The sequence below is a fragment of the Mustela lutreola genome, chromosome 4, assembly GCF_030435805.1.
Source record: "Mustela lutreola isolate mMusLut2 chromosome 4, mMusLut2.pri, whole genome shotgun sequence".
NCBI lineage: Eukaryota > Metazoa > Chordata > Mammalia > Carnivora > Mustelidae > Mustela > Mustela lutreola.
Genome location: NC_081293.1, coordinates 167,398,479 through 167,425,892, shown reverse-complemented (window position 1 = coordinate 167,425,892; position 27,414 = coordinate 167,398,479). Strand labels below are relative to the sequence as shown.

Here is a 27,414-nt window from a genome sequence, read left to right as displayed (position 1 = left end):
TAACCTCAATAAATGAGTCATAAATTTCTAAATTTTAAAATAATCTTGTTTCTTTTTGTTTTTGCTAGCAAGACAAAAACTAGCTCATTATCAAAGTTAAAAGCTTTTGACATGTAACATATAAAGAAGACTCATTTTTTGTAAATATAAGCTACAGGGAAGATATATTCCTTTGCTAAAAATAAAGCATTAGGATAATAAACTTCAGAGCTAGAGACCGAGTCATATCTTCTCAGTTGACAGAAAAGGAAAATGAGGTCCCACAACTGAACTGCCTTCTCCAAGGTTACAAAATGAGGGGTAGAGTCAATCCTCAAACCCAAGGCCCCTCTGGACACCACAGAATCTGGCCTCTTACCTTTATTACAAAGCCTAAACTGAACGCTAATGGATCAACTACAACATCTTCATGCTTTCTAGATCCTAAATCCTAAACTAAGCTATACTCCAATGGATGAATATGCAAATAAATCTTACATTGGAAAAGATCTACAAAAGATAAAACTGCCTTCATTTTAGCCTGGCATAATGATGCAGGTAAATACATGAATACATGTGTTAGCAGGATCACTGGGAGGCTGGGATTCAGGTGAAGTTCAATTCTTCATACTTTTCTGAATTGCCTGAATTATTTTTGCAAGCACACCTTGCTTTAATATTCACTTAAAATTAGTCTTCCTTGTTGCAAGTTGAAAACAGAACCTAGAACAGTAGTTATGTTTTTCATACAACATGTTAATAGCTCTTAAAAACCTTTACTGTCATGAAGACTCAGCACATGGGTACTCTGATTTTTCACATTAAAGCAGATTTTTCACATTAAAGCAGACTCTTGCCTTAGTCCAGCAATACAGAAAAATAAATGTCTACTACCCATGGCATGATGGTTTCTTTTTAATGTTAAGAAATTATTAACAATTTTTTTGCTCTTTTCCCTCCGCTTTTCAATCTGAGTGAACTCCCTTTGTGATCGGCTCCTCCATTTTCCCTTTAATCATCTCTATCATATTACTTGTTACCTTTAGACTTGTTCCCAAACTTCAGCATCCCTCTTAGATCTGGAACTCCATCATAAACAAATTTTAAAGAACCACAAACAAAGCCTAAGGAGGCACAATATTAAAGAAAACCCTATTCTGCTTAGTCTATGAGGGATGACTGACTCACTAAACACTTAGAGAAAAGAAAAATCCAATTTATTCCATAGACAGCTCTAAAAAGGCATAACTGTCAAGCAGTTTTTTTTGTTTTGTTTTATACCTTATAACACTGAGTTTTGTTTAAAATGGCTTAGAAAAATGGTTATTATCCTGAATTTTATCTAGTCAGATTGCCATCTCCCCGAGGGTAAGAACACTTTTGAATCCCCTATGGTACCTGGTGTCTGCCTAGCAAAGTGTCTAACACACTAAGGGCATTCAGTCACATTTCTCTGATGGATTGCCTAACTGAGGATGTAAATTCTAAAACATGGAGATACTGTAAAACACTTTTGAAATCGCACTGCTGTTCTGTTTTTAGCCTATGGTTTTCCATTGGAGCATAGAGAATCATTTGTTTCCTGTGAAATTCTATAGAGGAAGCTCTTCAATTTATTTCTACATTACTCCAGAACTCTCTTTTTCTTAAATTAAGTAAGTATCTACTTGAATAGAATAGGGAACAAAAAGGTGGTGTGTGAGGAGAAAATACAGTAGCCAACCTCTGTTTTAGTTTAGCCGTGCTGGAAATTACGGAATGGGAATGCCAAATAAAACAACTACCTTAGGTGCTTAAGTAATTATTTCTAATTTGATTTATGAAATATTTCTATCAATTATGTTGAGAACATACGTTTCTTTCAAAGCCATTTGTATTGGTGGGACGTTGGGAATCAATGCTATTTGGGGCCTTCAGTGATGGCAAGAACATTTTAGCAGTGAGTAATCCATTTATCGGCACTGCATCAGAAACCCATGTTTTTAATGCACATTGCTTCGACAAGTTCTTGTGTCCTCAAAGACTTAGGAATCACTAATCAGGAAGTACCTGAGTCTGAGTCTTTTTTTTTACTCTATGTATATGTATCTTTGTATTTCATTAGATGGATTTCAGTACTCTAACTAATTTATCAAAGGGGTTGTAAAATGGGGCCTGAAGGCCAGAGCAGGGGAGAAAGGGAAAGAGAAAGAAAAAGAAAAAGGGAAAATGAAATAAAGAAAGAGGGGTGAAAGAGTGAGAAAGGGAGAAAAAGAGAGAAATGAACATGTTCTTCAGAGGAAAACGAGCTCTCAAGTATGGTCTATTTCTAACATTTCCCTCTTACCTTGCATCTCGCCTATCACTAGGAAGCTATTAGGGTTTGAACTTCTGGCCTAATGATATGCAAAATGACTATTGCAAGTGAGTACTAGAAATGAAATGAAACCACATACAGGAAGAGCAAGATAAAAAGGAGGTAAACAAATCTTTAAAAAAAGGTCATAATTTTACTACAGAGAATAAAAAATAATATGGTTATTTGGGTTACTGTCTTTGCTCTCCACATTTATGATGTATTTCTCTAAAGGACAGTTCCTTATACTATTTGCTTTGTTTGAAAGATAAAATCCAGTTGCACTAATTCCATAAACCATGTATTTTATGAAGAAGATGGACTAAACTCATTTTAATTTTTTCCTGGATAATGACCAAAAAGCATGCAGGACCTTATTAGAGAAGATTATTAACAATCATTATGCATTTACAGAATCTCAGATTCAAACCAATGATTAATTCTTATTCTCACGGTGCCCTGGATGAAGGGATGACAAACACTTAGCAGAATAATCCCCATCTGGTTGGGCAGAGTCACATACAGCATTAAGGACTTTCCTTTCTTTACCTCACCAGAATGGTCAGCCTTCAACTAGATGGGCAGCTGAAGACAGAATGAGAAACTTCTGTCCTTCCTATCTTCCCAACTGTTCCCAAACTGAGGATTTCTGAAGAAATGATTCATTCATTTCCATTTATTTGGTATGAGAGAGAGTGGGAGAGGGGCAGAGGGAGAGAGAGAATCTTAAGCAGACTCAGTGCCCAGCACGGAGCCCATTGGGAGGCTGATCTCACAATCCTGAGATCATGCCTGGAGCCAAAATCAGTAGGTTAATCCTGATGGTTAATCGACAGAGCTGCCCATCTAGGTACCCCACTCACTTCCAATTCAAAGCATGGCTGGAAAAGGTGACCTTTAATCAGTCAGAACTTATATTCAACCCTAAGTCCTTGGGAAATTTACTGAACCTTTCTGGCTCTCTGACTCCTCGTAGGTAAAACAGGAGCAGCGCTAACCAGTTCTGGGCTTAGCTGGAAATCAAATGATCCATCAGGGGTAAAGTATCCAAAGGACAGAACACAGCAGGAACTCATACAAGTCAGTGGATCTGGAGGTGAAGGAGAACAAGGTTTCCTTGGAACTTCCTCTAGGTGCTCCACCAAGTACCTTTCTTTCCTAGTGTGGTCGCTTGTAATACACATAATTGCAGGACACACAGGAAAAGTATGGAGTATATCTTTTATTTTCACTGTAGCTGGAAGGAAGTTAGGACTTTTTTGAGCTTTCCAGCAATACCAAAACCTAATATGTAAGAGCCAAATGAAAAACTTTCTCTTGACCCTAACTTATTTAAAATTCAGCCTCAACAACTGTTTTTTTCTTTTTTTTTTTTTAATCACCTTTCAAAAAATACTGGCTTCTCTACTTGCAAAATATGCATATGCTTTACTTAAACTTCCCAGTATTTGTTCTATTGCCCATGTATGTTGCACCAGGGTGCCTAACCGGTAGGGTCAAGCATCGGTGGCAACTTCCTGGAGGGGAAGAATGACCTCTGCTTAGCTGATGTAGCATTGTACTTTACCGAGTACTGAAAACATACCGAATCTTTAAGAATACTTCAAAAGTAACTAAAAATACTAAAACTTACAATAAAGCCCTACAATTCACTAATCTTTAGTCAGGTTACATAAATTTGTATCTTTCTATATTTTCCTGGAAGAAAAAGAAAACAACAACAAAATTTCTTGTCACTAAAGTACCTCAAGTCATAAAATCTCTTTTCACATATCTTAGGCCATGGTAAACTGTTGGTGGCAGACACTATTAGGTACTTACTATAATATTTATCCTTCCTTTTTTCTCTACAAAAAGGATCCAAACTTTGTTTAGTTTAGAAGTACCGAGTTAAATGTAATCGGTTTCCCAGATTCAGTTGAAGCAATTAATGTTCATGTGATACTGTTCAGGCCAACCAGAAGGAAAGAGAAGCTCCTGTGTAAGGCTTCTTGGAACACCTGTTACTAAAAGGGGGGGTGATTTAGCTGGCACACACTAATTTGTATTTTTCCCTCCCCTTCTTTCTGCCTGGAACATGGACATTATGTCTGGAGAAGGGGCAGCCATCTTGTGACCATGAAGACAAAGGCACACAAAAGAGAAGAGCAGGAGGCTAAAAGAAATGCAGGTCTTTTGTATCATCCTTGAGCAGCTCTACCAGCCCAATCTGGACTGTGTGTCTAAGGAGTTCATGTTTTATGGAAAAAAAAAAATCTGTATTTCTAAATAGAGCAGCTGATAAACTTCACAGAAAATTGCATAGTATTTTAGTGGAAATGTTCAAAACTCATATGACTAAAGCAACAGATATAATCAACTCATAAAAGTTATATAACAATAAATAAATAGAGAGTATAGTTCCTTGATGACATTTCATTTGTAATCCTGTGCATTTCCAACATAGTTTTGGTAAGCAGACTTCTTATTTCCAGTTCCCCAGTAAAAGTATCATTGATATTTAGTGGGGTTAGAAGCATGACTACTACAGAATAATGAGGCAGTATATCTTATTCAAAAGAAACAGACTGATTAGGGAAGAAAGAGCTTATTGTAAGCAAAATATTACACATATATAAAACTAATGAAACAGAAGATAAAATCAGGAAAGAAAATATTTAAGAAAAGATAAAGGGAAAAAGTATTAGTTTTATTGTTAAATAAATATATTACATATTATCTACAAAGGAAAAGGAATCAGTTGAAGTATTATTCATAAACAGATTGCCTAACTATAGCAAAGATAAGATCTATTAGCAACCTGAGAGGGGGTTGATAATGTCACCTGAATCATATAACTGAAACTTTATAACTAATATATGTGGGATAATAAAATAAAAGTGTGATATGGGTTCTGGAAATACATATGGGTGAGGGATTATTTCTCTCTGACAAGTCAGAGAAGACTTGAGGGAATAGGGTTTTAAAGTTTGTGTAGGAGTTTGGTAACTAGAGAAAGGGGGTGGGTAGGAATGAAGTTCTAAACAGAGGGAGAAACAGGAACAAAAGGAAGTAGGTATCAGAGTTCTTTCAATTCATGGTGCCCTGGAAGGTACCTGGTATAGAAGAAACAACTTATAAACATTTCTGAATGAATGAATAAATAAATACATACATAGCATGTTCAGTAAGCAGTAGGGATTAAGTGCTGGGTATAATGTATCAGGTATATGATGATAGATAGCCTTTTGTGCCATGCTGAGAGCCTGAAGAAAAGGGAAACTTTTGCATTAGGGCAGAAGAATATGGCCCAATTAGATGAGAAGGGCTTATGCCTGGAGATGGAAGAACACAATTAAGAAAAGTTGATGAAAACTTTGGATAAGGGTAGGGAGAGATAAATAATTTCCATTGAAAACAACTTGATCTGAGTTGAGATGCTCCATTGTGCAACCAATTAAACATACCCAGAGCCTTTGAGAAAGGGGGAACTTGATAACAGACTAGCGCTGGTCAATGGACACCATATTTACACAAAATATACTATGTGCCAGATACTGGAAGCATGAAGTTGAGTAAGACTGTCCCAGCCTTCAAGGAGTGTATAGTAATTATGATTCAGTGTGATACATACAAAAATAGGGGTAGGTTTACGACATAGAAGTAATGTATAAAAAGGAATAAATTCTATTTGTTTGTGTGTGGCAGGAGAAGATATCAAAAGAGACTCTATGGAGTAGATGACAATGGGAATTAAAAGCTACCCAGAAGTTTTCTAGATGAAGGTAGAAAGTATATATTGAGAAAGAGAAAGGCAGGGTCAGCTTTGTACACTCATAAAGCAATGTTAGAGAAACTGCTACTCATTTAACATGTAAAAAGTGTGTGGTGGACAATGAGATCAGTATGAAAGGGCCATTGCAGTAGACAGCTGTCTTTGAAGCCAATGAGCCTTTCCTTAAAGTTTCTGACATGGAAAGGGAAGCCAACTGGGCATGGTGGATCTGTACTGAGGACTTTAGAAAGCAGATATTATTTTTTTATTTTTATTTTTTATATTTATTTATGTATTTATTTATTTTGAGAAAGAGTGTGTGCAAGTGAGTGGGGGAAGGGCAGAGGGAGGGAGAGAATCTCAAGCAGACTCTACACTGAGAGGGGCTTGTTATCACCACCCTGAGATTATGACCTGAGCTGAAATCAAGAGTCAGAAGCTTAACTGACTAAGCTACCCCAGGTACCCCCACATATTATTTTTTTTAAACCAAAGATAAGAAGAGACAGAATTGGTGAAGATTTTACTGACTAACAGTACTGATGAGAACTAACTGAAAGTAAAAATAAAAATCCTGACAATACTGTTGGAAATGATCCTGGAAAAAATAAACAGAGAGAAACATCTCAAAAAGCCCACTCTGGGGCCTTTTTAATGAGCTCAGATTTAAGGATATATGTATATATAAACAAGCAAACAAACAAAGAAAGAAAAAACAGAGGACAAAGATTCAAAGAGTGCTAAATCTGGCAGGAACATGAAGTATCATTAATTCAGCTTTTTCATCATGTAGGTTGGAAAACAGAGTCTCAGAGGGGAAAAATAACACAGTATATTAATAGGAGAATTCAGGTTCAGTACTTTTTTATTACAGGGACCCACTGTTGCAGAAGAGTAGTTCAGGGTTCCTGCATATACTACTCCATAGACCAGTTGCATTAGAATCTTCTAGAGAGTCTAAAATATTTTGATTTTCCAAAATCCCATCCCCTCCAAAGTTTTGCCCAATGGTCTGGGATGGACCCTAAATTCTCCATTTTTTAAAAGGTTTTCAAGGAATTGCTTGCATTTGGAAATCATGGGACTAAATGAAGTCTAAGACTGTGTAGGAGACTAGGGATTGTTACTGATTAAGGCAAATACATTTTCCTGTAATAAAGAGAAAACCTGGCAATGATGCCCTAGTTTTTGAGAAACTAAATCTTTAATCACATTGGAATCACCAGTTAGTGTGTTTTAAATGTCTGTCACATGCTTGGTTCTATGGGAAGAAAGGCAGAATATGAAGAGAATGACTTTATTCCTTGCGGTTTTTTTTTTGTTTATTTGTTTGTTTGTTTTTACAAAGATATTCTATTGAAGAATTTACTAGAGTTTTTCTGCGAGACAACAGATTTTCCTCCTGTCAGCACATCAGAATGCTCAGTGCATTCCTTGGTTTATCACTTGAGAACTTGCAGTAGCACTCACAGTAGAAGATATCAAGGTGGCAGTTTTTACAGCAGTGCAAGTGTTAGCATCAGAAGTGTAAGAATTGATTCACTGTGCAAAGGAATCTTCTGCCTATTTTGTGTTATGATAATGCTTACCTACTAGGTACCACCTGTTCTACATCTATACTGATAAAACTATAAAAATTGGCGTGATCATGACACCTGGGTGGCTAAGTCTATTAGGCGTCTACCTCCAGCTTAGGTCATGATCCCAGAGTCCTGGGATGGAGTCCCACACTGGGCTCGCTTGAAGCCTGCTTCTTCCTCTGCCTGCCACTTGCACTGCTTGTGCTCCCTCTCTATTTCTCTCTCTCTGACAAATAAACAAATAAAGTCTTTTTTTAAAAAATCGGCACAATCAAACAACAAAGGCTTTAAAAAAAAATAGCCACCAAATGTCTTTAGGTAAGCCAGATGAGACTGAACTGTTATCTGAATGTAAACAGGGACTTTCTCATTTTAGGACTAAACTATCAAGCTCAGAATGCTTGGGCTAAACAGCCAACAAACCATGGTCTTTAAAAAAAAGCTTCTACTCCTCTACTGAACTTCTTTTTTTAAAATTAATTAATTAATTTGTGATTTACATTTTTTTCATAGCTATTTTTAAAATTTATTTTCAACGTAACAGTATTCATTATTTTTGCACCACACCCAGTGCTCCATGCAATCCGTGCCCTCTATCATACCCACCACCTAGTACCCCAACCTCCCACCCCCCCGCCCCTTCAAATCCCTCAGATTGTTTTTCAGAGTCCATAGTCTTTCATGGTTCACCTCCCCTTCCCATTTCCCCCAACTCCCTTCTCCTCTCTAACTCCCCATGTCCTTCATGCTATTTGTTATGCTCCACAAATAAGTGAAACCATATGATAATTGACTCTCTCTGCTTGACTTATTTCATTCAGCATAATCTCTTCCAGTCCTGTCCATGTTGCTACAAAAGTTGGGTATTCGTCCTTTCTGATGGAGGCATCATACTCCATAGTGTATATGGACCACATCTTCCTTATCCACTAAGGAAGGGAAATTTACAGTATTTACAGAAAGGGAAATTTAGAGAATCGATTCCATTTACTATAGCACCAAGAACCATAAGATACCTGGGAATAAACCTAACCAAAGAGGTAAAGGATCTGTACTCGAGGAAATACAGAACACTCATGAAAGAAATTGAAGAAGACACAAAAAGATGGAAGACCATTCCATGCTCTTGGATTGGAAGAATAAACATTGTTAAAATGTCTATACTGCCTAGAGCCATCTATACTTTTAATGCCATTCTGATCAAAATTCCACTGGTACTCTTCAAAGAGCTAGAGCAAATAATCCAAAAATTTGTATGGAATCAGAAGAGACCCCGAATCGCTAAGGAAATGTTGAAAAACAAAAATAAAACTGGGGGCATCATGCTACCTGATTTCAAGCTTTGCTACAAAGCTGTGATCACCAAGACAGCATGGTACTGGCATAAAAAACAGACACATATACCAGTGGAACAGAGTAGAGAGCCCAGATATGGACCCTCAACTCTATGGGCAAATAATCTTCGACAAAACAGGAAAAAATATACAGTGGAAAAAAGACAGTCTCTTCAATAAATGGTGCTGGGAAAACTGGGCAGCTATATGTAGAAGAATGAAACTCGACCATTCTCTTACACCGTACACAAAGATAAACTCCAAATGGATAAAAGACCTCAAGGTGAGACAGGAATCCATCAGAATCCTAGAGGAGAACATAGGCAGTAATCTCTTTGATATCAGCCACAGCAACTTCTTTCAAGATATGCCTCTACTGAACTTCTAATAGGGTCTTTTCATTCCTAAGACACTGCCCTCTTGTGCATGCTTAAAAACATTCCAGGCAACTTTTGCTCTGAAAAGAGTACTCCAGGTCATTTATTAATGTCCCTGAGATTTAAAATTAAGGAGGAGGAAATGTTAACAGTAATATACAGTGCTTCTTTCAATTCTTCACATAAAATAGCAGCAAGTAAGGTGGGGAAACTTGTTTGTTTGCTTTGGATTCTTTCCCAAATAGGCTAGAGTGCAAGATCGAGCACAGTGGATTCTCAAAGTTCACAGAGGCTGAGGATTGGCCTGATTATTTTGAGACAACCAAGTTGCAAGGTTTCAGGCGTTATACTTCTATAATTTGTCAGGCCATGAAAGTGAACCAAGCATGCTGGGAGAAGGCGGATGCAGTCAGTAAGACTGCTGACTTCTCACCAACACAAACTAACCCCTTCACTCCCATGGATTCTTCTATCATGAATGTAGTTTTGCTGTTCTCTACCTGTTATCATTGATGGAGGACAGCCTGTGATGTTAAAAAAAAAAAAAAAAGAAGAAGAAGTTTCTTCTTTAAAAAATGATATTAGTCAAGAGGTAAACTTTATTGAAAGCTGGAAGCTGTTAACTTATGCTATACTCAGCAGATGACAATGGTAGCCTGATTCAGAATAAGAACAGGATTTGGAAGGAAGCCTACAGAGATCTCTCCATGTTTTCTAACTGGGAATTTCTTGAATTTTAGGGTTCATGAAGATCTCAGGATGCATACCTCGAGAATGTCAAGGGTCTACTATAATTAGTTCTCATGAGTGGTTTCTTCCTTATCTAATCAGAGATATAATTTTTATCTTAAAAAATCTACTACACTATAGCAATTTATTAATATTTATTAAGTGCCTTTGGGAAAAGTAACTTAGTGCCCAACCATAATTTAACTTAAAATGCATTAGATTCTTATAATGAGCTTATATGATTTTCTTATTAAGGTAGGGTGACTTAAATATTTTTGAAAGAACAATTCATTATACTTCTGTTTGATCATTTCAAAATGCTGTACTTCCAAATTCAGCATTATTTAAATAATCATAATCAGCACAACTTGAGATCTCCATGAAAAAATGGCCATTTAATATAACTATCCCAAGCAATTCTAGTTTGAATATTCATCTTCCAATGAGTTTTCTGGAAAATCTGACAAAAGGATTTAAGGAATGATGGCAACCATTCAGATGGTGATTTTTTTTTTAATATTTTATTTATTTATTTAACAGAGAGATCACAAATAGGCAGAGAGGCAGGCAGAGAGAGAGGGGTAAGCAGGCTCCACGCCGAGGAGAGAGCCCGATGTGGGGCTCGATCCAAGGACCCTGAGATCATGACCTGAGCCGAAGGCAGAGGCTTTAACCCACTGAGCCACCCAGGCGCCCCCAGATGGTGATTTTTAAAGAGCCACCTGTAAGTGTTATCAGTAACAGGAGAATGCTAGCACTCAACAAAATACCCCAGGGTTCTAAGGAGCCCAGATATTCAAGAGCAGAGCTCCTTTCATACTAAAACTACAACTTAAAAAAGCAAGATGGAAACTTTTCTTGGGGCAAGATAGGAACTAAATATCAGATACTGGATTGTAAGAAGCAGCACAGTTTTCCTATTTTGTTGGTTAAGATGATATGCTGGAATATCTTTTAGGATCAAGATAGAATTAAGTAATTACAGGCAATTAAAATTCCTCTTTTCTCAATCTGTGACTGAAGGGATAGAGATTAAGCAAACTGGACAAGATTACATGATGAGAGAAAAGAACAGGATGAGAAAGGAAGAAAGAGTATAGTAGAAAAGGTGAAGGTAGCAGAGAAATTTTAAGAAAACCAATTGGAAATGTAGAATGCAGGATGATAGAAACATGAATAGAATCCATTGAGGAAACACAAGGAATCTTAAATGTAAGTGAATTTCAAAATAATTTCACTTTTTGTCTTTAATCATGTATTCACACTGTTCACTTTGTCATTCAATTTAGTTTGTACACGACCTCCAAACATCTTAAGATAAAATTCACAGCCTAAGTCTTAAATCCTATGGAGAGCTCCCTTAACAATATTAATGTTCTACTTCTTCCTTCCTCTCACTTTAGTTAAGATGGAGAAGTCAAGGGAATATGTTCTTAGAATCCTAGTGGATTACACAATGAAACACGTGCTTGGGTAGGTAAGAAAAGAGAAAATTTAACCTCCTGGAAAGCAGTTTTCTTCCAGATTTAATTTATGGGAACTCAGTATTAGATATGCAATACACATTTACTTATGCAATTAAAGACACACAGAAATCTGAGAAATAAAAGTACATTTACGAATTCTCAATTTTCTACTTAACATTAACATTATAGTACATCCCTCCCCCTTCATTATTGATCACCTTAGTACTGCAGATCCTAAGAGTTACTGGTGAATGACAAAGAAAGAAGGAGATTAAAAATCACCAATGTTGCAACTCAACATTGTATGTATGAAAATGGTCATCCCCATGAACATTGCTTGTTATGGTTAACAAGCTCCATCTTTTAAAACCTGCTCTGTTCCTTGACCTTCCTTGATATATTAAATGCTAATTTGTTTCTTCCTTTTCCCCTCCCCCCCTTTTCTTTTTACTTCTTGCTCTAAAAAATGTGGATATTACTGAGCTCCTCTTGGTAAATCATCTTTCCCAGAAACCTTCACTTTCATGTATTTATCTATCACTTCTGGATTATTTCACAAATATTTGTCTCTGGCTATAACCTCTCTGGCAAGTTGTAATTTTCTAAATGTTTGCTATTTCAACTTACTTTTCTTGCCATTACCTCAAACTCAACATGTCTAAGGCCCAATTCATCATCTGCCTATCGAAACAATTATTTAAAAGTTTATCCTTATTTCAGCTCCCTCTCAATTCCCCTCCCCCCAAACATTCTCCAAATGCTCCACTGTTGAATACATGATTAAAGACAAAGATCTCCACTGTAGATCTTCACAAAACATTGCTCTGATCATATCACTAGCTTATCAAAAGACTTTCAGGTCCCGGCTACCTAAACCATACAGGACATACTTGTTAGCTTGGCATTTAGGGCTCATAGCATTTATACAAGTATTTATTGAGCTCTATTATTCACCAGGCATCATTAGGCACCAGAGATGAGCAGGACATTCATAGTACCTGCTGTCATGGAGCTCAGAGTCTGGTAGGAAAGATAAATATTAAAATGTAAGTTTATGTGTGGCAAGTGTGAAATATGGATGCTTTGGGGGTCTCTAGAAGGGAGAGATACTTGAGTAGTACCTAAAACATTCACTGCTGCTTTCCTATAAATTAGGCATATGTAGTGAATAGTGAAAATTATGACCAAACAAAAGTAACCATATTATAGAATATGTGTAACTTTGGATTAAATATCAATTTTCTAGAGCTTATCATAGTGGGAATTACTTATTAACTCATTATAAGTGCAAGGATTTACACTAGTTACTTTATATAATATTCTTTTTAGTCTTCATAACAATCTTGCAAGATAGGTATCCTTATTCCGTTTCTAGAGATGAGGTAAAAGCCTCCAAGAGATGGACTTCAAGGACTCTACCCAAAGTCCTACTAACTGATTAAAAGCAAGGTGAGCTTCAGACTCAAAACACATGTTCTTTCTCCTATATGCCACGATTAGATCATACAGAAGTTTTCCACATAATGATACTTAGCAGTGATAGACTGGACATCCTAGAGCCTCTTCCACAGGGTGTCAGCCTTGAGCAGCTGGCTACAGGTGGCAACATCACAATATTTTGGGAAAGGTTTTGTTCTATAACATTCTTGTAAAACTACCTATTTCATGCTGCCTTTTACGAAATGTTCTCTACTGTAATGGGAAAATCAGAACTATACAAAGCATAATCAGTCCTTGTGAATAGTTTTTAAGTTAAACTTTTAAAAATTTATAATTTATGATATCAAAACAATGTATTAGAGATACCGCTTAACTTTTTGATACACAGGAAATATGAATAACAAAAAAGGTAAAAAACTACTATTAAATTTTCTGCATCACAGTACATTGCCCTACTTAAACCATACTGCCAATTTCTTTATTATGTTACTTTCAGTTTTTGAAACAAAACATGTTTTAGCTTCTAATTCTTACATACTAGAAATCAGAAATTACATTGAAGAGGAAATATTCAATAGTATTCTTTACCAATGTATGCATGAACTTTTATAATTTCCTAAACATATTTATCAATGTCTAATTTTAGACCTACAATTAGTATTTTCTCCTAGGATATATATTTCATTATTCATATTTTATATCTTATTCTTTGATTTTTTTCCTAGAACATGAAATTTTAGAAGTGCTGATCAATTTACTGCAGAATTTGTTTTGTCAGCAGATGTTAATTTTAGCATTTTGAACTGAAGAAGTAGAGAAAGATAGAAATTTGCTAAATTGTATCATATCACAACATATTTTAATGTAGATTATCAAAGTAAATACATAGGTAAAATAATTCTTCATGTAGTTTATATTTCTCCTAAAATTAATTTATAAAACTAGTTCAAGGCATTAAACAGAACAAAGTTTCCCCAGATAATGATAAATGGTACTTGCACAGTGGTTTCCATGTATAGGGGATTTAATACTTTGATTCCAAAACATTATTTTTGGCTATGGTAGGTTAATTAAAACGTGTTTTGTAACTGAAAACAAACAAACAATCATACTCCTTAACTCTTAAGTTAAAACCCAGCAAGAAACAGCTATTCCTGAAAAATTAAGATGCCTATAACTTACTTGAAAAAAAAAATAAATCTCTAAGCACAGATTGTAATATTTTGCTGATCAGTTCCCCTAAGGCCTTTATTTTAAAAAATGTTGAGTGGCTTCCTTAAACTTATGTAACTAGTTTGTGGCAGAGTCAGAATAAGACCCCTAAGTTTAATTTACTTTTGCTTTTTATTCTTTCAATCTTCAACTATTTAACACATTTATTTTTAAAAAGTTTAATTACCTATTAGAAAAGAGAACCTTAGATTTTTAACCTACAATGAAGGAAGTGATTACAGTACTATATACTAATATTCATCTAAGATAGCAAAGCAATGTCATTTACCTTAAATTTACGTCTCTGCTCTGCACAGCTGTTGAAGAACCACAAGTCTGTCTCATGGCTGTAAATGTAACAAGAACAATAATGCGACCAATTTTCATACCTAAACTAAATTAAGTAGATTTGTCATAGGCTAGAAAACTGATAATGTATTTTACAAAAAAATTTTAAAATTTACAGACTATGGAAGTGTGCATGTGTGCATATGCATATGCAAACGTGTGTCTCTGTGTACATGTGTGTTATTAAATAGAGTAGAAGCAATTTAATCTGGAAATTAGTTTCATGAAATTGAAAGCATTACTTATTCTCTTTGGCTAACTTTTCTTTTTACGGACCACTATGGGGATACCAAGCTTAGGAAGTGTTAGGAATAGATATTAATAAGTATCAGAAATCAAGATAAGAGCTTGATTTCAAGATAAGTTATAGTATGTACAAAGTAAACATGTAAAGAAGAAACATCTGGTGATGTTTAGGTTGATATCACCTCCCATTTGCATCACAATCTTTATATATTCTTCATCAATATGTCATTAATCAATGTACCTACTGATTGAACCTATTCAACTGGTGTTTTATGTAATGAATAGAAAATGTAAACATGTTTCAAATACATATATTCAGATACTTGTACATGAAAGTGAAATTACTATACAATTGATACTCAAGCTTGTCAGATGTGATTTTTTCTTTCCATTTTTGTATCAGATAGGCTAATACCTATGCCATCTGTAGCACAAAACCCTGAAAAAATGTAAATGAGAAAGTAATAAATAAATACTAGTCCGCTAGAAATAGACTCTTTACCATGTCACACTTCAAATCTGGCTACCTCTTCTCAACATTTAAAAGAAACCAGTTGAGTGTAACAAGACTTAATATTGTTCTTGTGACTTGAGCCATCAAAACAGATTTTTAAAAAATTGTATTTTTTCAAACTTTATGAAATAGTTCTCCATCAAAACTATATTTTAAAACAAAAAGCACATACTCTCCTTCGGTCCTTCAAAAACGTGGTATGCCTGAAAAAGCACAAATCACCATGATCTATTATCAGCACCAAATACCTAGCCTTTGCAACTGCAGATTTTGAAACATGTTCAATTATCTTTATGAATTTTAAGAAATAATCTACACCAACTCTATTTTCAAAGATTGGTTAAACTCTTAGTGAAGCAGAAAAAGAATCAGACTGTGAGAAAATCATAAAAGTTTTAAAGTGTTAATTTCATACTAAATGGTTAAAATTTTTAACAAAAATATTCAACTCGTTTTTTTAACATAAGTGGTAATAGTGCATGCAACTCACATTAAATAGCATTTGCGGATGCAAGGATAAGCATTTCCTAATATCCTCATTTAACAGCATATGTAAACTAGTATAAAATGCTATTAGGTTTTAAACACAGTCCCAGTAATGTTTATAGTTGCTAAACTTAACAAATATCAAATACTATGAAATACTAAAACTTTAGGCTCACATTATATTAATAGCAGTGTAAACTTTAGTAAACAGCTAAGTCTCATTCAGTATTTCTAAATTCTCATTCATAAAAACCAACTGTTCATTCCTAGGACATTTTGGCATTAGACCTGATTAAAATACAAGATAATGAAAACATGCTATAGTTTTAGAATTTATACAATGGTGATATGTTAATATTAATATGCATCATAAAACACTAAATATAAGTGACACAAGAAAAGTCTTTGTAGTAATGTTTAGCACCTGAAATTGTTAAAAGGTATTTAAATTCCTTTCAATCACCCTTTCAGAATACGAATAACATCTGGTACATGAGCAACAATTTCTGATTTTAAAGTCATTAATATTCCTACATTATATGTATTTTATGTATTATCTAAGAAAAAGTATGTATATTTTAGTTAAAGAAAGTATCAAATCTTGCCCTCCAATACAATAACAACCCCCCCCCAAAAGACAAAAAAAGAAAGAAAAACTAAAGCCCAACCATTCTTTCCAGAGATGCCCTGGTAACCAGCAATAAAGAAACTTCTACTGGACTTAGCTTTGGGGAGGAAGGAAGAACTACTTTGTCTACTTTGTCAGAGACATGTTAAAACAGAAGTAGGACAATATGAATGTAGACTTTTTCCAAAAGTCGAAACAATAAACTCCTACCTTTGGCTTATGCAGCCAGCATCTAAGCCCCCTTTGCTATCCCAACAACAGTGCAAAATCTCCCTCTGAAGCCACAGTGAGGGAAACATTTCATGTGCTATCTTCTGTGACTTCTATGTAAATTTTTCTCTGTCATGCAAATGTATGGAGAGGCTGTCCTGGAATTAGACAATTCCAATGGAAAGACTCCAATCACTGGCATTACTTGGGGAGAGATGATGGTGAGGAAAGTGTGTCACCATAAAATTACTGATTAGTTTAAACAAAAGAGTGTGACATTTATTAAAAAAAAAAAAAAAAAAAAGAATCTGAAACTCAGGCTGTTTCAATACAACTTTTGCAACCATGGCAGATGTTTGAACTTTAGACTACTGGAACACATCCCCTTTCCACAAGTCCTCCTTCTTCCCTCCCACCTCCCACAAATGGGTTTGTACCCAAGAATACATAGTCTCATCTCAAATTTGTCTTGGGACCAAAAATTTAATCCAGTTTTCACATAATAAGTAGTTTCTGGATTGTGTAGATCAGTAGCCTGTAATTCTGTCATACATACTAAGCTTTAGGAGGCCATCTTATATAAGACTTAGTTACTAACCTCTAGGAGTACACCTGAAAATGAAAATAGACAGCTAGGCCATTAAAAAAAAAAAAAATCCAAGATTATTTTGGTAAAATAAAGAAACAAGAAAGATGCTTACTTTTTTTCAAACTAAGCTTGCCTTATTAGACATGTACATAGCACATGATGCAGGAAAAAACATTGCTTATCTTTCAACAGAGCTTATAAACATTTTGAAAGATGTTCTCTGTAACCTCAGATTCTACCTTCCAAACATTTAATAATTACACACTAAAAATGTTTCTTCCCCCCAAACAACGTCCTAAGTACTCTGGGTAAGATTATATAAAACAATGGTTATATTACGTAACAAAAAGTTACTTTAAAGGACATACATACTATCAGTTTCACAGGACAAACATAGTGAATAAGGACAACAAACTCCAGAATGTGTTTTTATAACTGTAGCAACAGCAATAACTCCTTGGCAAACTCAAATAGTTTTTTTGGCAACTCTGGAGGTTTTCTGCATTTGTCACTTGGATACAACTGCGGAGGGTTGTCTAAGATTGCTTTGTCTCCTTCCATGCCATCTTACTATGGCTTTGCTTTTAAAGAAATTTCACATTTTACTTTAACTTGTTTGTGAATAAAATTCTGTTAAAATCCCACAAGTGAGTCTTATACAAAACCTCTCAAGCCTACGTTTACCAAACGTGCTTTTTAATATAATTTTTATAATAAGTGGCCTTGTAGACTTCTGAAATCTATGGGAATAGAAATTTTGTTTTCCTTTCAAGAAGATAAAATGAGCTCTCTCTTTGAATTAAAATTACTGACATACAAATGTAAAAATTTTCTGAATATAGACAACTGGGTCTGCACATTTGTTATCATTATGAGCATCTTTTAAAATAAGATCCCAAGGACAAGAATGCTTTACTAACCTGCAGTGGTCTCTGTTTATCACTGCTCTTAGGAGATTTCAATCCACTTGTTTGCTGCTGTAAGAGAAGTTGTCTTGCTGCTTGGAGAGCCTAGAAGTAAAAAGGGAGCAATATCTAAATACTTTGTTGACAGGTAAATTGATTATCAATAACTGATTATTGCTTAGTTAATAGTAAAATGCTTCAATGTATGAGAACCCCTTTCCCATCCTCCTTTCTAGAAAGAATTATCAAGGATCTTCTAATGTGAAATAAAAATTCCACATATCACACATATACAACTTTACTTAAAGTCATGGTGATACATGTAATCCTGCAGGAAATAAAGTTAATTTGTTTAAAGTGCTTAAAGAGGAAAAAATCATAAACTGCATCAATAACCTCATTTCCACAAGTAACTTGTCATTGAGTGTTCAACTAAAATGCCCACTCCCTTTTAAATTATCATTCAATTTGCATTTTCATATTACAATTTTGAAGCAAAAGCAGTAGACTTCAAGTGTTACCGGAAGCTGTAATTAAATTTGACAAATCAACATCAGATTATCTTGAAAGTGAATTAATAAGGATTTTCAGTAAAGATTAAAAACACTTTTTTTTTGTACTTACAATTCAAGGGGAAACCTCTCCTTTGACAAAATAAAGTGCAGTTTTAATGCCAAATAAAATTGAGTGGTTTTCATTTGCATTCTTAGCAAAATCAGAGAACAAAGAAATTACCACTCAACCAATCAGGTTTGTTTCTATGTGTGACAGAATACCAATCAAAATAGAAGATGTTTTCATTTATTTTTATGTTTTCTTTTTCCCCATTCAGGAAAATAAAACTTAACATAAGAAATTAATGTAAGCGTTTCTTTTACAGGAGGAGGGACAGCTTGATGAGTGTATTATATAAACTTATATAAAATGAATGCCATAAAAAACACATATTGAGATGTTTTAAAAGCAGTCGTGTAAACTAAAGGGAAAAAAAACTTTTTAACGTTAGCTTCTACTTTGCAAACTTGTTTTTTTCTCTCAATAACTGAGTTCAATGAACACTAAAGATGAAATTTTTCAGCATATATGACTAAAATAAATCATTGCCCTCTTCTGTTTTTCAGTGTTTTAGAATACGAGGTAAATTCTTCACGATGGGAGAAATATCTTAGATCAATATTCTACTATAATAATTGAGATTCCAAGCTGATAAAAAGAACAATTTTGATTGGAATCAATGATCTGGTTTTTAAGAGAGTTTCTAGTATCCATGACAACAGTTGCTTTGACAAGATGTGCATATGGCATTACACTGCCAGCTGGTGTGAACAATGTTTGAACTACTGCATTGAGATGCTGCGCAAACAGAAAAAGTTGCCACGTCTTAACCCTCAGGGAAGGCAGTCATCCCCTGATCAATTATGAAAAGACAGAGAGAGGGCTGCTACAGTCTGGCTCCAAGCAAGTTTTCTGAGAAGGCAGGCAGACATAGAAACCAGAGTAAACACACTGAAGGCACTAGCACCATCCCCTAACAACACTGATTTGTCTTCCCGGAGCAGGATCTGGCATAGTTTGTAAAGCACACTTCTTACACTGGGAGACACACTCACTCACAGCAATCTTTTGTGTTGTTTTTTTTTTTCAATTTTTCAAGTAATTAACAACCTAAGAGTTTCTAAGGATGACACATTCCAGTGAACACAGGCAATTTTATTAGAAAGTTCACTTTGAAAAAAAAAAAAAAAAAGGAAGACCAAATAAAAAATTCCACAAATACTTTAGTGTCGCAAAACTTAGTTTAAAATATTTCAGTTACTATTCTAAATAATACTGCTCTCCTTTTTTACTTGCAACCTATGAAATAACTCCAAATGACATTTTTCAAGTGGAAATTACTATAGGGTGACTTAGGCTGTGTTGTGTCTATGTGAAACTCTAAAAAAAAAATCAGTCATCTATTTTCACCTTCGATGCCAAAATTCACTCAAATTTTGCCTAATTTTTTTCACAAGATTGTTTTTTTCCCCTTTGAGTTCATTAGTTTATTTTGTATACATGGAGCCTTAGTTAGTTTATATTTAATTCTGTAACCATTTATTATTCTTAAAGGACTCTAATGAGCAGATTCAGATTCAGTTCTGAATCTTGAAATCATGAATGGCTGGAACTGAAAGCACTCTTAGAAATCATCTCCTCTGATGCTCTCAGTTTAGCAAATGAGAATAATGAGATCTAGAGTATCAAGTGTTTTGTTCAAGGTCTCCTGCTTCCAGGCCAGAGTGCGATACTGTTTCTGTCCCATCAAAGAAACCATTAGATGACAATGAGTAAAACTCTAGTAAAGGAAACACATGGCACCATGATGAATTATTTTCACCTGCAAAGAGAATATCCATCCATCAAAACCTAAAGGAAAAACTACAATATAATCTTTCTATGTTTGAATTTGTAAGTGTTTTTGACTGGAACAACTACCACTGAACGTACATTGTTTTTGTGGCTAAGTGTTCCTGCCGTCTTTGACTTGGGTTTCGCCATGTACTCTACCAATACCTGATGGAACTCTACTAAACTCTTCTAACACTCGGATCATCTGATCAGTTATCACAAACAAACTGAAAATTCTAGAGCTAGACACAAGCCTTACCGATTGTTTAGCCTAGGCTTCAAATCCCATAGACAAGTAACTGAAGAAGCAATATGATAATAATTTGATTAAAGACCAAAGCAGTAGCACAGTTTGGTCAAAATTTCAGGCTCTTGTCCCCCAAGCCTAGGGACCTATTCATTTTATCACCCTGCATGATGTTCATTTGGCTCAACCTAAACAAGTAATCCAATGGAATATGTAACACCCAGTGGCTATAGATAAACACTGGAAAATTAGATCTATTAGATCTGCAGCTCACAAAAATTTCACTGGACAAAAGCATGCATGTACAGTGTTTCTAAAGGAGTAGTAATTATAATGGAGTATGACCAATGGCCAGTTAAAGTTTTAAAGTACCCTGGTTTCCATATACGTTTAGAGAAATCTTTATTTAATAGTCCAGGATCACCTTCAATACAAATTCTTATGAAAAAGGACCACTTGCCTATCTCAGCATTCTTTAAGTAGCAGTGGAGACTGCAGTAGTAAACATAGAGGTGGGAAGACAAAAAAACAACTCCATGAGATCAGGATGATTTAAAACTCTCAGGCAGGAATCTTTGGCAGTTTGTGTTCTCACTATAGGCATCACGTGGCATTTTTTATCCCCAGTATTCTGGATACCATTTTAGGACTGAATTTCAATAAACAATTGCTCAGAGATGTTTGGTTCATCTTTGTAATTTATTATTGTAGCGATGCAAAAGATGAAAGATTATGAGAAAGGTACTTTCATCAATAGAAGGTGTTAGGTGTCAAATTACATAAAATATTAATTTGAAAATCACTTGCCCACTTCAATTGGTAAATAGACAAGATAAATTCCAGGGCCAGGCATTAAGTTCTATGAGCTGTTTATATGGTCACACTCTGCAAAAACAAAACAAAACAGGAAAAAAAAAACTTGGAACAAAAGGCAAGAGATGTTTACAAAATCTCCTTTAATACTGACTGAGTGTGATTCTGGTGAACAACAAGAAAGAGGTTTCTAAGGCAGCCAAACCATATTTAGTTTCCAAAAACACATTTGTTTTGAATTAAGAGTGCACTTTACTTAATGAAGTGATCTAATTTTAGTAAAGTTAAAAAAAAATTAAGGTAGGACATTTTAAAAATTGGAATCAGATTAAAATATCTTGAAAAGATGAATAAAAATCTTTCTAATAGATTAAAGATACACTTTTTATTAGGCTGCAAAAGTGTATGGGAATGTGCAAGTTTTGGGAACTCAGTGCATCTTGCTTTAAAAAATGTGTTACATTTTATGTTAACTAACTCAAATTTAAATAAAAACTTGAAAAATATTTATGCAAAACACCATTTCTAATAGTTACTGTCTAATTTCAAATAAATTAAAATTCTGCAAGAAAAACAAAAGTTCTTATCACCCTTCCACAACATAGTAACTTTATGCTACCTATGGTTCTCATACACAGAGAATAACTCTAGTGAGGAGGTCATTATGAGAATTAATAGTAAAAAAGCTTTGTAATCTGTCATATCAATACTGTTTTCTTCTTGAAGAACACTGAAAACTTTCACCACGACGGTAATTGTTTGAGAATAGTTTAGAAACACCCAGTGAAACCAAAAATGTTCAGTATTCAAATGTTTATAAATAACTTTTTTTCAAAGTAAATATATGTATATTTTGGGAGAAAACAGACATCACTCATATCTCTCCCCATAAAAATAGGAATGCTTAACCTATCAGCCTGTTGCATTTGAGACATTAAAATGAAAAATGACATCTACACCCATTAATATCTTCAATGTATAAACAGCACAGCATGACACATTCTTGAGAGCTGAAGGCTACAAAATCTCTCTGAAACATAAATAACAAAGCACTCAGAAGCATATTTGATGTTGATATTCATCTCTGAGAAAAACACTGCTGCCTAGGCTTCTTATGAAAATAGATGCAGCCCAAATGGATCTCCTGTAATTGGTTTCAGATAGCGAGGTCAGAAGAAATATGATACAAGAAACGATTATGTGGAACAGGCAAAACAAGAATGTTTACACAGGCACTCCCTAGTTATACTGACAAGGGGTTTATACTTTGAGATAACCAGAACCAAAAAAAAAAAAAAAAAAAAAATTGCCAGCAGGACATTCAGAATTTTGCTCCTCATACTCACATGTTTTAACCTTTAATTTATAATGTCTTTAACATGTTACTTTGAATACTGAACATAAAAATAAGTTTTCAAACAGAATTTCATTGTCTAATTATTTTCCCAAGTATGGTTGATAAAAAGTGTATTCGGATCCTTCCACAAAGGATATGAATTCCTATTCTGTTTGGCTTTTCTCTGCATTATGTTCCCACTAAAGAGAATATACTGATAAATGTAATCTGAAGTCTCATAATGCTATTTAATAGAAGAAAATTAATCATCTAATTGTCATATCCTATTTTCAAACAGCAATCTATCAGAGTGAAATTATGCATCTGTAGCTACTGACCTTTCATTTTATCACGGCTGATCCATAATTAGACTAAGTTTGTTGGGAAAAAAACCTAATTGCTAAAAAATATTTTTTTTACAATAATTGTTTTCTTTTTTCTTTTTATTTTTGTTCCACAGTATATCTTACATAAAGTTAAAGAATAAATGTGTGGATATATTGTGTTCACAGCGTGGACTACTAGGAGAAGCTAAGATCTTTTACTTCATGATACTATGATAAGAGTGAGTAATTCATTAAAAGTATCCTATTTACCAACCAAATGTCAGGCTGTTTGGCTCAGCATTCATGATGTAAGTTCAAAGGAAGGCAACAGAGGTACTGAATAAGTGATGGAATGGATTCTTAAGTCATCCTCAGAAGTTCTAACAAAATTCTCAAGTTTCAGATACAAACCCAATATTCCGTATCTTTCAGGATGGCTCCAGACTCCCAGATAAGCTCAGAGACACTTCCACAAAATAAGCCTGTGAATTAATGGTAACTAATGGCTAAGACAGGTTTTGTTTTTTAGGTCTAGAATCATATATTCAGTTTAATGGGATGAACACATTCTCTTCCTTAGAGCTGGCATTCCATAGGCTACAGTAAATAATACTAAGCAGCCTGGTATTCATATTTCTATTTTCTTTCTTATTCTGCTGCTAATAATAATGAATTGCTACTAGAACCCATAAAGAATATTAAAATAATCTATAGCAATATAAATGCAATTCCTATTCACAAATTAAGGAATTCTGTCTAACTTCAAAAGTCCCAAGTATGAAAGGTAAAGAGGAATTGGAACTAATTTTATTAAAATTGAGATTTTTACAGTATTTCTTTATTATGGTACATGTTCCAGGAACTACAATGGTTTATGGGCATTCTCTCAGTTATTTTTTTTCTGCTATAAAATATTTTATTATTTTTCCAAACATACTTTGGATTTAGTTTTTATTTCTCACATACTCACAGTTGCTTTTTTTCCTCATTATGAGGCCAATAACCATCTTTAGTTTGGATATGAACTGAAGGCCTATTACTGCTACATTGTTATACTGTCAACCAGCACACTAGATACTAACTGAAAATACATGCTACTAAGTTATAGTATAATATCTGAAAGTAAACAATTATTTGAATCCTGTATTCTGGATTTCCTCCTCAATTTAATAATAAAATTGCAAAAGAAGTAGAATTTAGGAAAGTATTTGCAAGAATAAAATATATCAAAAATTACTTGTCATTAAATTTTTTTTTACAAGTTCATTCTATGTACCAAGCAAAGAACTAAGCACTACACACTTGTGGAAGGAGGTAGGTGATGCGACATTGTTTTTACCTTCAAAGATTTTGTGTCTAATGAGAAACATTTGGTTTAAAGTCGAAAGGTCATAAAAATGTTTTTAAAACATTTCAGGGGTTCATAAGTTGAAGAAATTACTTTCAGTTGGGAAGCTCACATAAATTTTATGGGGATATAAACTGGGATGAACTTACAGACAAATAGTTCATCTTGTAAAGGTGAGAGAACATGGCCACACCAAGTAGAGGCAAAGAATATATGGGATCATACACACTGAAGAGTAATCTTGGGTAAAGCATGCGCTTAGTTTAGGAGCTAGTTACACATCATGGGAAAGTGGGTTGGAGCTAATTAATGGACATAACTCAACACTCAATGGAAAAAAAGTCTCCATATTATTTAGAAGGTAAAGGCAGATGTTGCTAAATCTACAAACGATGAGATAAGCCTGACAATATTGAGGTCCTGTTGTGAAGGACAGATGAGAAGTGACGGAGAGAATGAGGAAAAGATCAAAGTGTGAGGCAGAAAGACCAGCTGAAAGGGACATGCAACTGTCCAAATGTGAGATAACAAGAACTTCTTTAATTAAAATTGAGCATCACAAGAGGTCCTGTCAAAGTGGAATGGCAGGACTTAGTAACTGGGCATGGAGTAAGGGCTTCTGGGAAGGCGTAAATGATGACTTCAAAATTTTAAGTCAAGAGTAACTGGGAGAATAGCTATTCCACTGCTGGAAATGGGGAACTTAGATTAAAAAACACAGGCTTTAGAGAAAAGATGATGCTGTTTATCTGATGGCAAGATAACCGGAAGATTTCTTTAGTATATACCAATAACACAGAGCTCTAGGTTCAGAGTGACTGGGCTGCAAACAGATACCCCAAAGTAAGAGATTAGACAGCATTTAGGACAAAGGGAAGTATTAGATTGCTGGTGAAGAGTAAAAAGAGGGAGAGGATCTAGACTTGGAGAACATCTACATTTTGTTTAGAGGTGAGAAAGCATAAAGGAAAATAATGCACAGCAACAGAAGTGGAAAGTCTTCTAGAAAACGTTGAACATGGAATAACCATGTGACTCAGAGATTCCACTCCTAGGTATATACCCAAGAGAAATGAAGACATATGTCCACATAAACGGTTGAACATGAATGTTCATAGCAGCTTTACTCTTAATAACCAACGGATGGAAATAGCCCACATGTCCATCAACTGATGAATGGATAAAGAAACTGTGGTCTATCCGTATTATCGACTATTACTCAGCCATAAAATGGAGTGAAGTACTGACAGATTCCATAACATGGATGAACCTTGAGAACATTATGCTAAGTGAAAGAAGTCAGTTACAAAGCACACATTGCACGAATCACTTATATGAAACGGTCAGAAAAGGCAACACCGTAGAGACAAAATTGATGAGCGGCTGCCAGAAGCTAGAGGGAGGAGATAAAGCACATTGACCGCTAATGAGTAAGGGGTTTCTTTTTAGGGGGGTGTGAAAATATTTAGGAATCAGATACTGTATGTAAATTACAGTATGTAAATTACACCTCATTAAAACTTATATATTTAAACAAAAGAATTATTATGTTAATTATATCTCAATAAAGCTGGGAAAAATAGAAAATAGTAAAAACAAAAACAAAAAAGCAAAAACAAAAACAAAACTCAAAAAAGAATTATGAAGGGAGAAGCTGAATGGTTCTCAAACCCCAAAACTCAGATGCTAAGGATTAATGAAAGATCTTGTTGATCTGATAATTTGCATGTGACCTATAGGACAGCAGTTCCCATAGGATACTGAAGTATAAATTAGGCTGCAGGGAATTAGACGGGAAAACACGCCCATGAGTGCAAACAATTCTTTTGATAAGTTCTGCAAAGACCAAAATAAAAGCGAACCCTATAGTTTGCGAGGTTGTGCGTGTTTGTGTGTTTTAAAGACAGTTTGCTAATAAGCTACGAGAGAGAAACAGAAGCTGTAAGAAGAGAACTGAGCACGTCACTGGAGGGGCTGTCAAGGGGCAAACCAAGGAGCAGGAGCAGGTGACAGCCCCGTGGGGAGAAGGAACACATCCTCCTCTGAGACAAGCTGAAGAGCAGAGAGGGCAGGTGACTTTGCCAGGCACAGGTAGGAAGAGAAAAGAGTTCACGCTGAATAGTCTCAATTAATTCAGACAATAAGAAAGGGCAGTTATGTACTGAGAAGGAGAGAGACTGGAATTGCTGAGGAAACAAAACTGAGAAAGCTCTGTTCTCTCCCATCGCTGTGAGAAAAATACAGCTGGTAGAGTAAAAACTGGCATTTAAAATGTTGTTAGAGAAAGAAATGTACTTCCACAGACACTGATGACATAACAGATATACGGAGGTCTTCTGAAATGTTGCCTCCATAACTAAATAAAGAACTACTTACTTTTCCACTGCTCTAATTTGGGATCATCACTACTCGGAGTCTTTTTATACTTTTAACGTGGCCACGGGGCCTGGCACCTCCAATTATATCAAGTAGAAGCTGAAGAGTCACTTACAATATGTGCTATGTTACTGCGCATTCTGAGGACTGGTTGTCTTTAGTTTTTAAAAAGACAGCAAAATAAAATACATCTGTGATGCTGATACCACTGGGACCATGGACTATTGAAAAGTTTCTCTTTGCAACTGGGAGAGAAATATGATGTCATGGTATTGACTAGATTTCAGAAGACATTCTTTGGCCTTTTATTAGTTGATAAACTTGGACTACCTAATCACACTGGGCATTCATTTTCTTGTCTATTAGATGCAATTACTAATATTGACTTTTGCCCATAGGTGATTTGTGAAATCAGAGAAGATAATGCATTTGAAGGTATTTTAAAAAT

The 27,414-nt window shown here is 34.9% G+C and overlaps 1 protein-coding gene across 16 annotated transcripts in view; it reads right to left on the bottom strand.

Annotated features, from left to right (window-relative positions):
* The window catches only part of FOXP2 (forkhead box P2), a 548,304-nt gene that overhangs the window by 137,353 nt on the left and 383,537 nt on the right, over positions 1 to 27,414 (bottom strand). For 14 of the 16 annotated variants that reach the window (XM_059171620.1, XM_059171622.1, XM_059171629.1 and 11 more), the window contains one exon: positions 18,148 to 18,237. In XM_059171620.1, coding sequence (XP_059027603.1) covers positions 18,148 to 18,237 — 90 coding nt within the window. Of the gene's footprint in view, positions 1 to 14,495; positions 14,554 to 18,147; positions 18,238 to 27,414 lie in introns of all 16 variants that reach the window. The other 2 variants (XM_059171634.1, XM_059171635.1) reach the window with 1 other exon arrangement.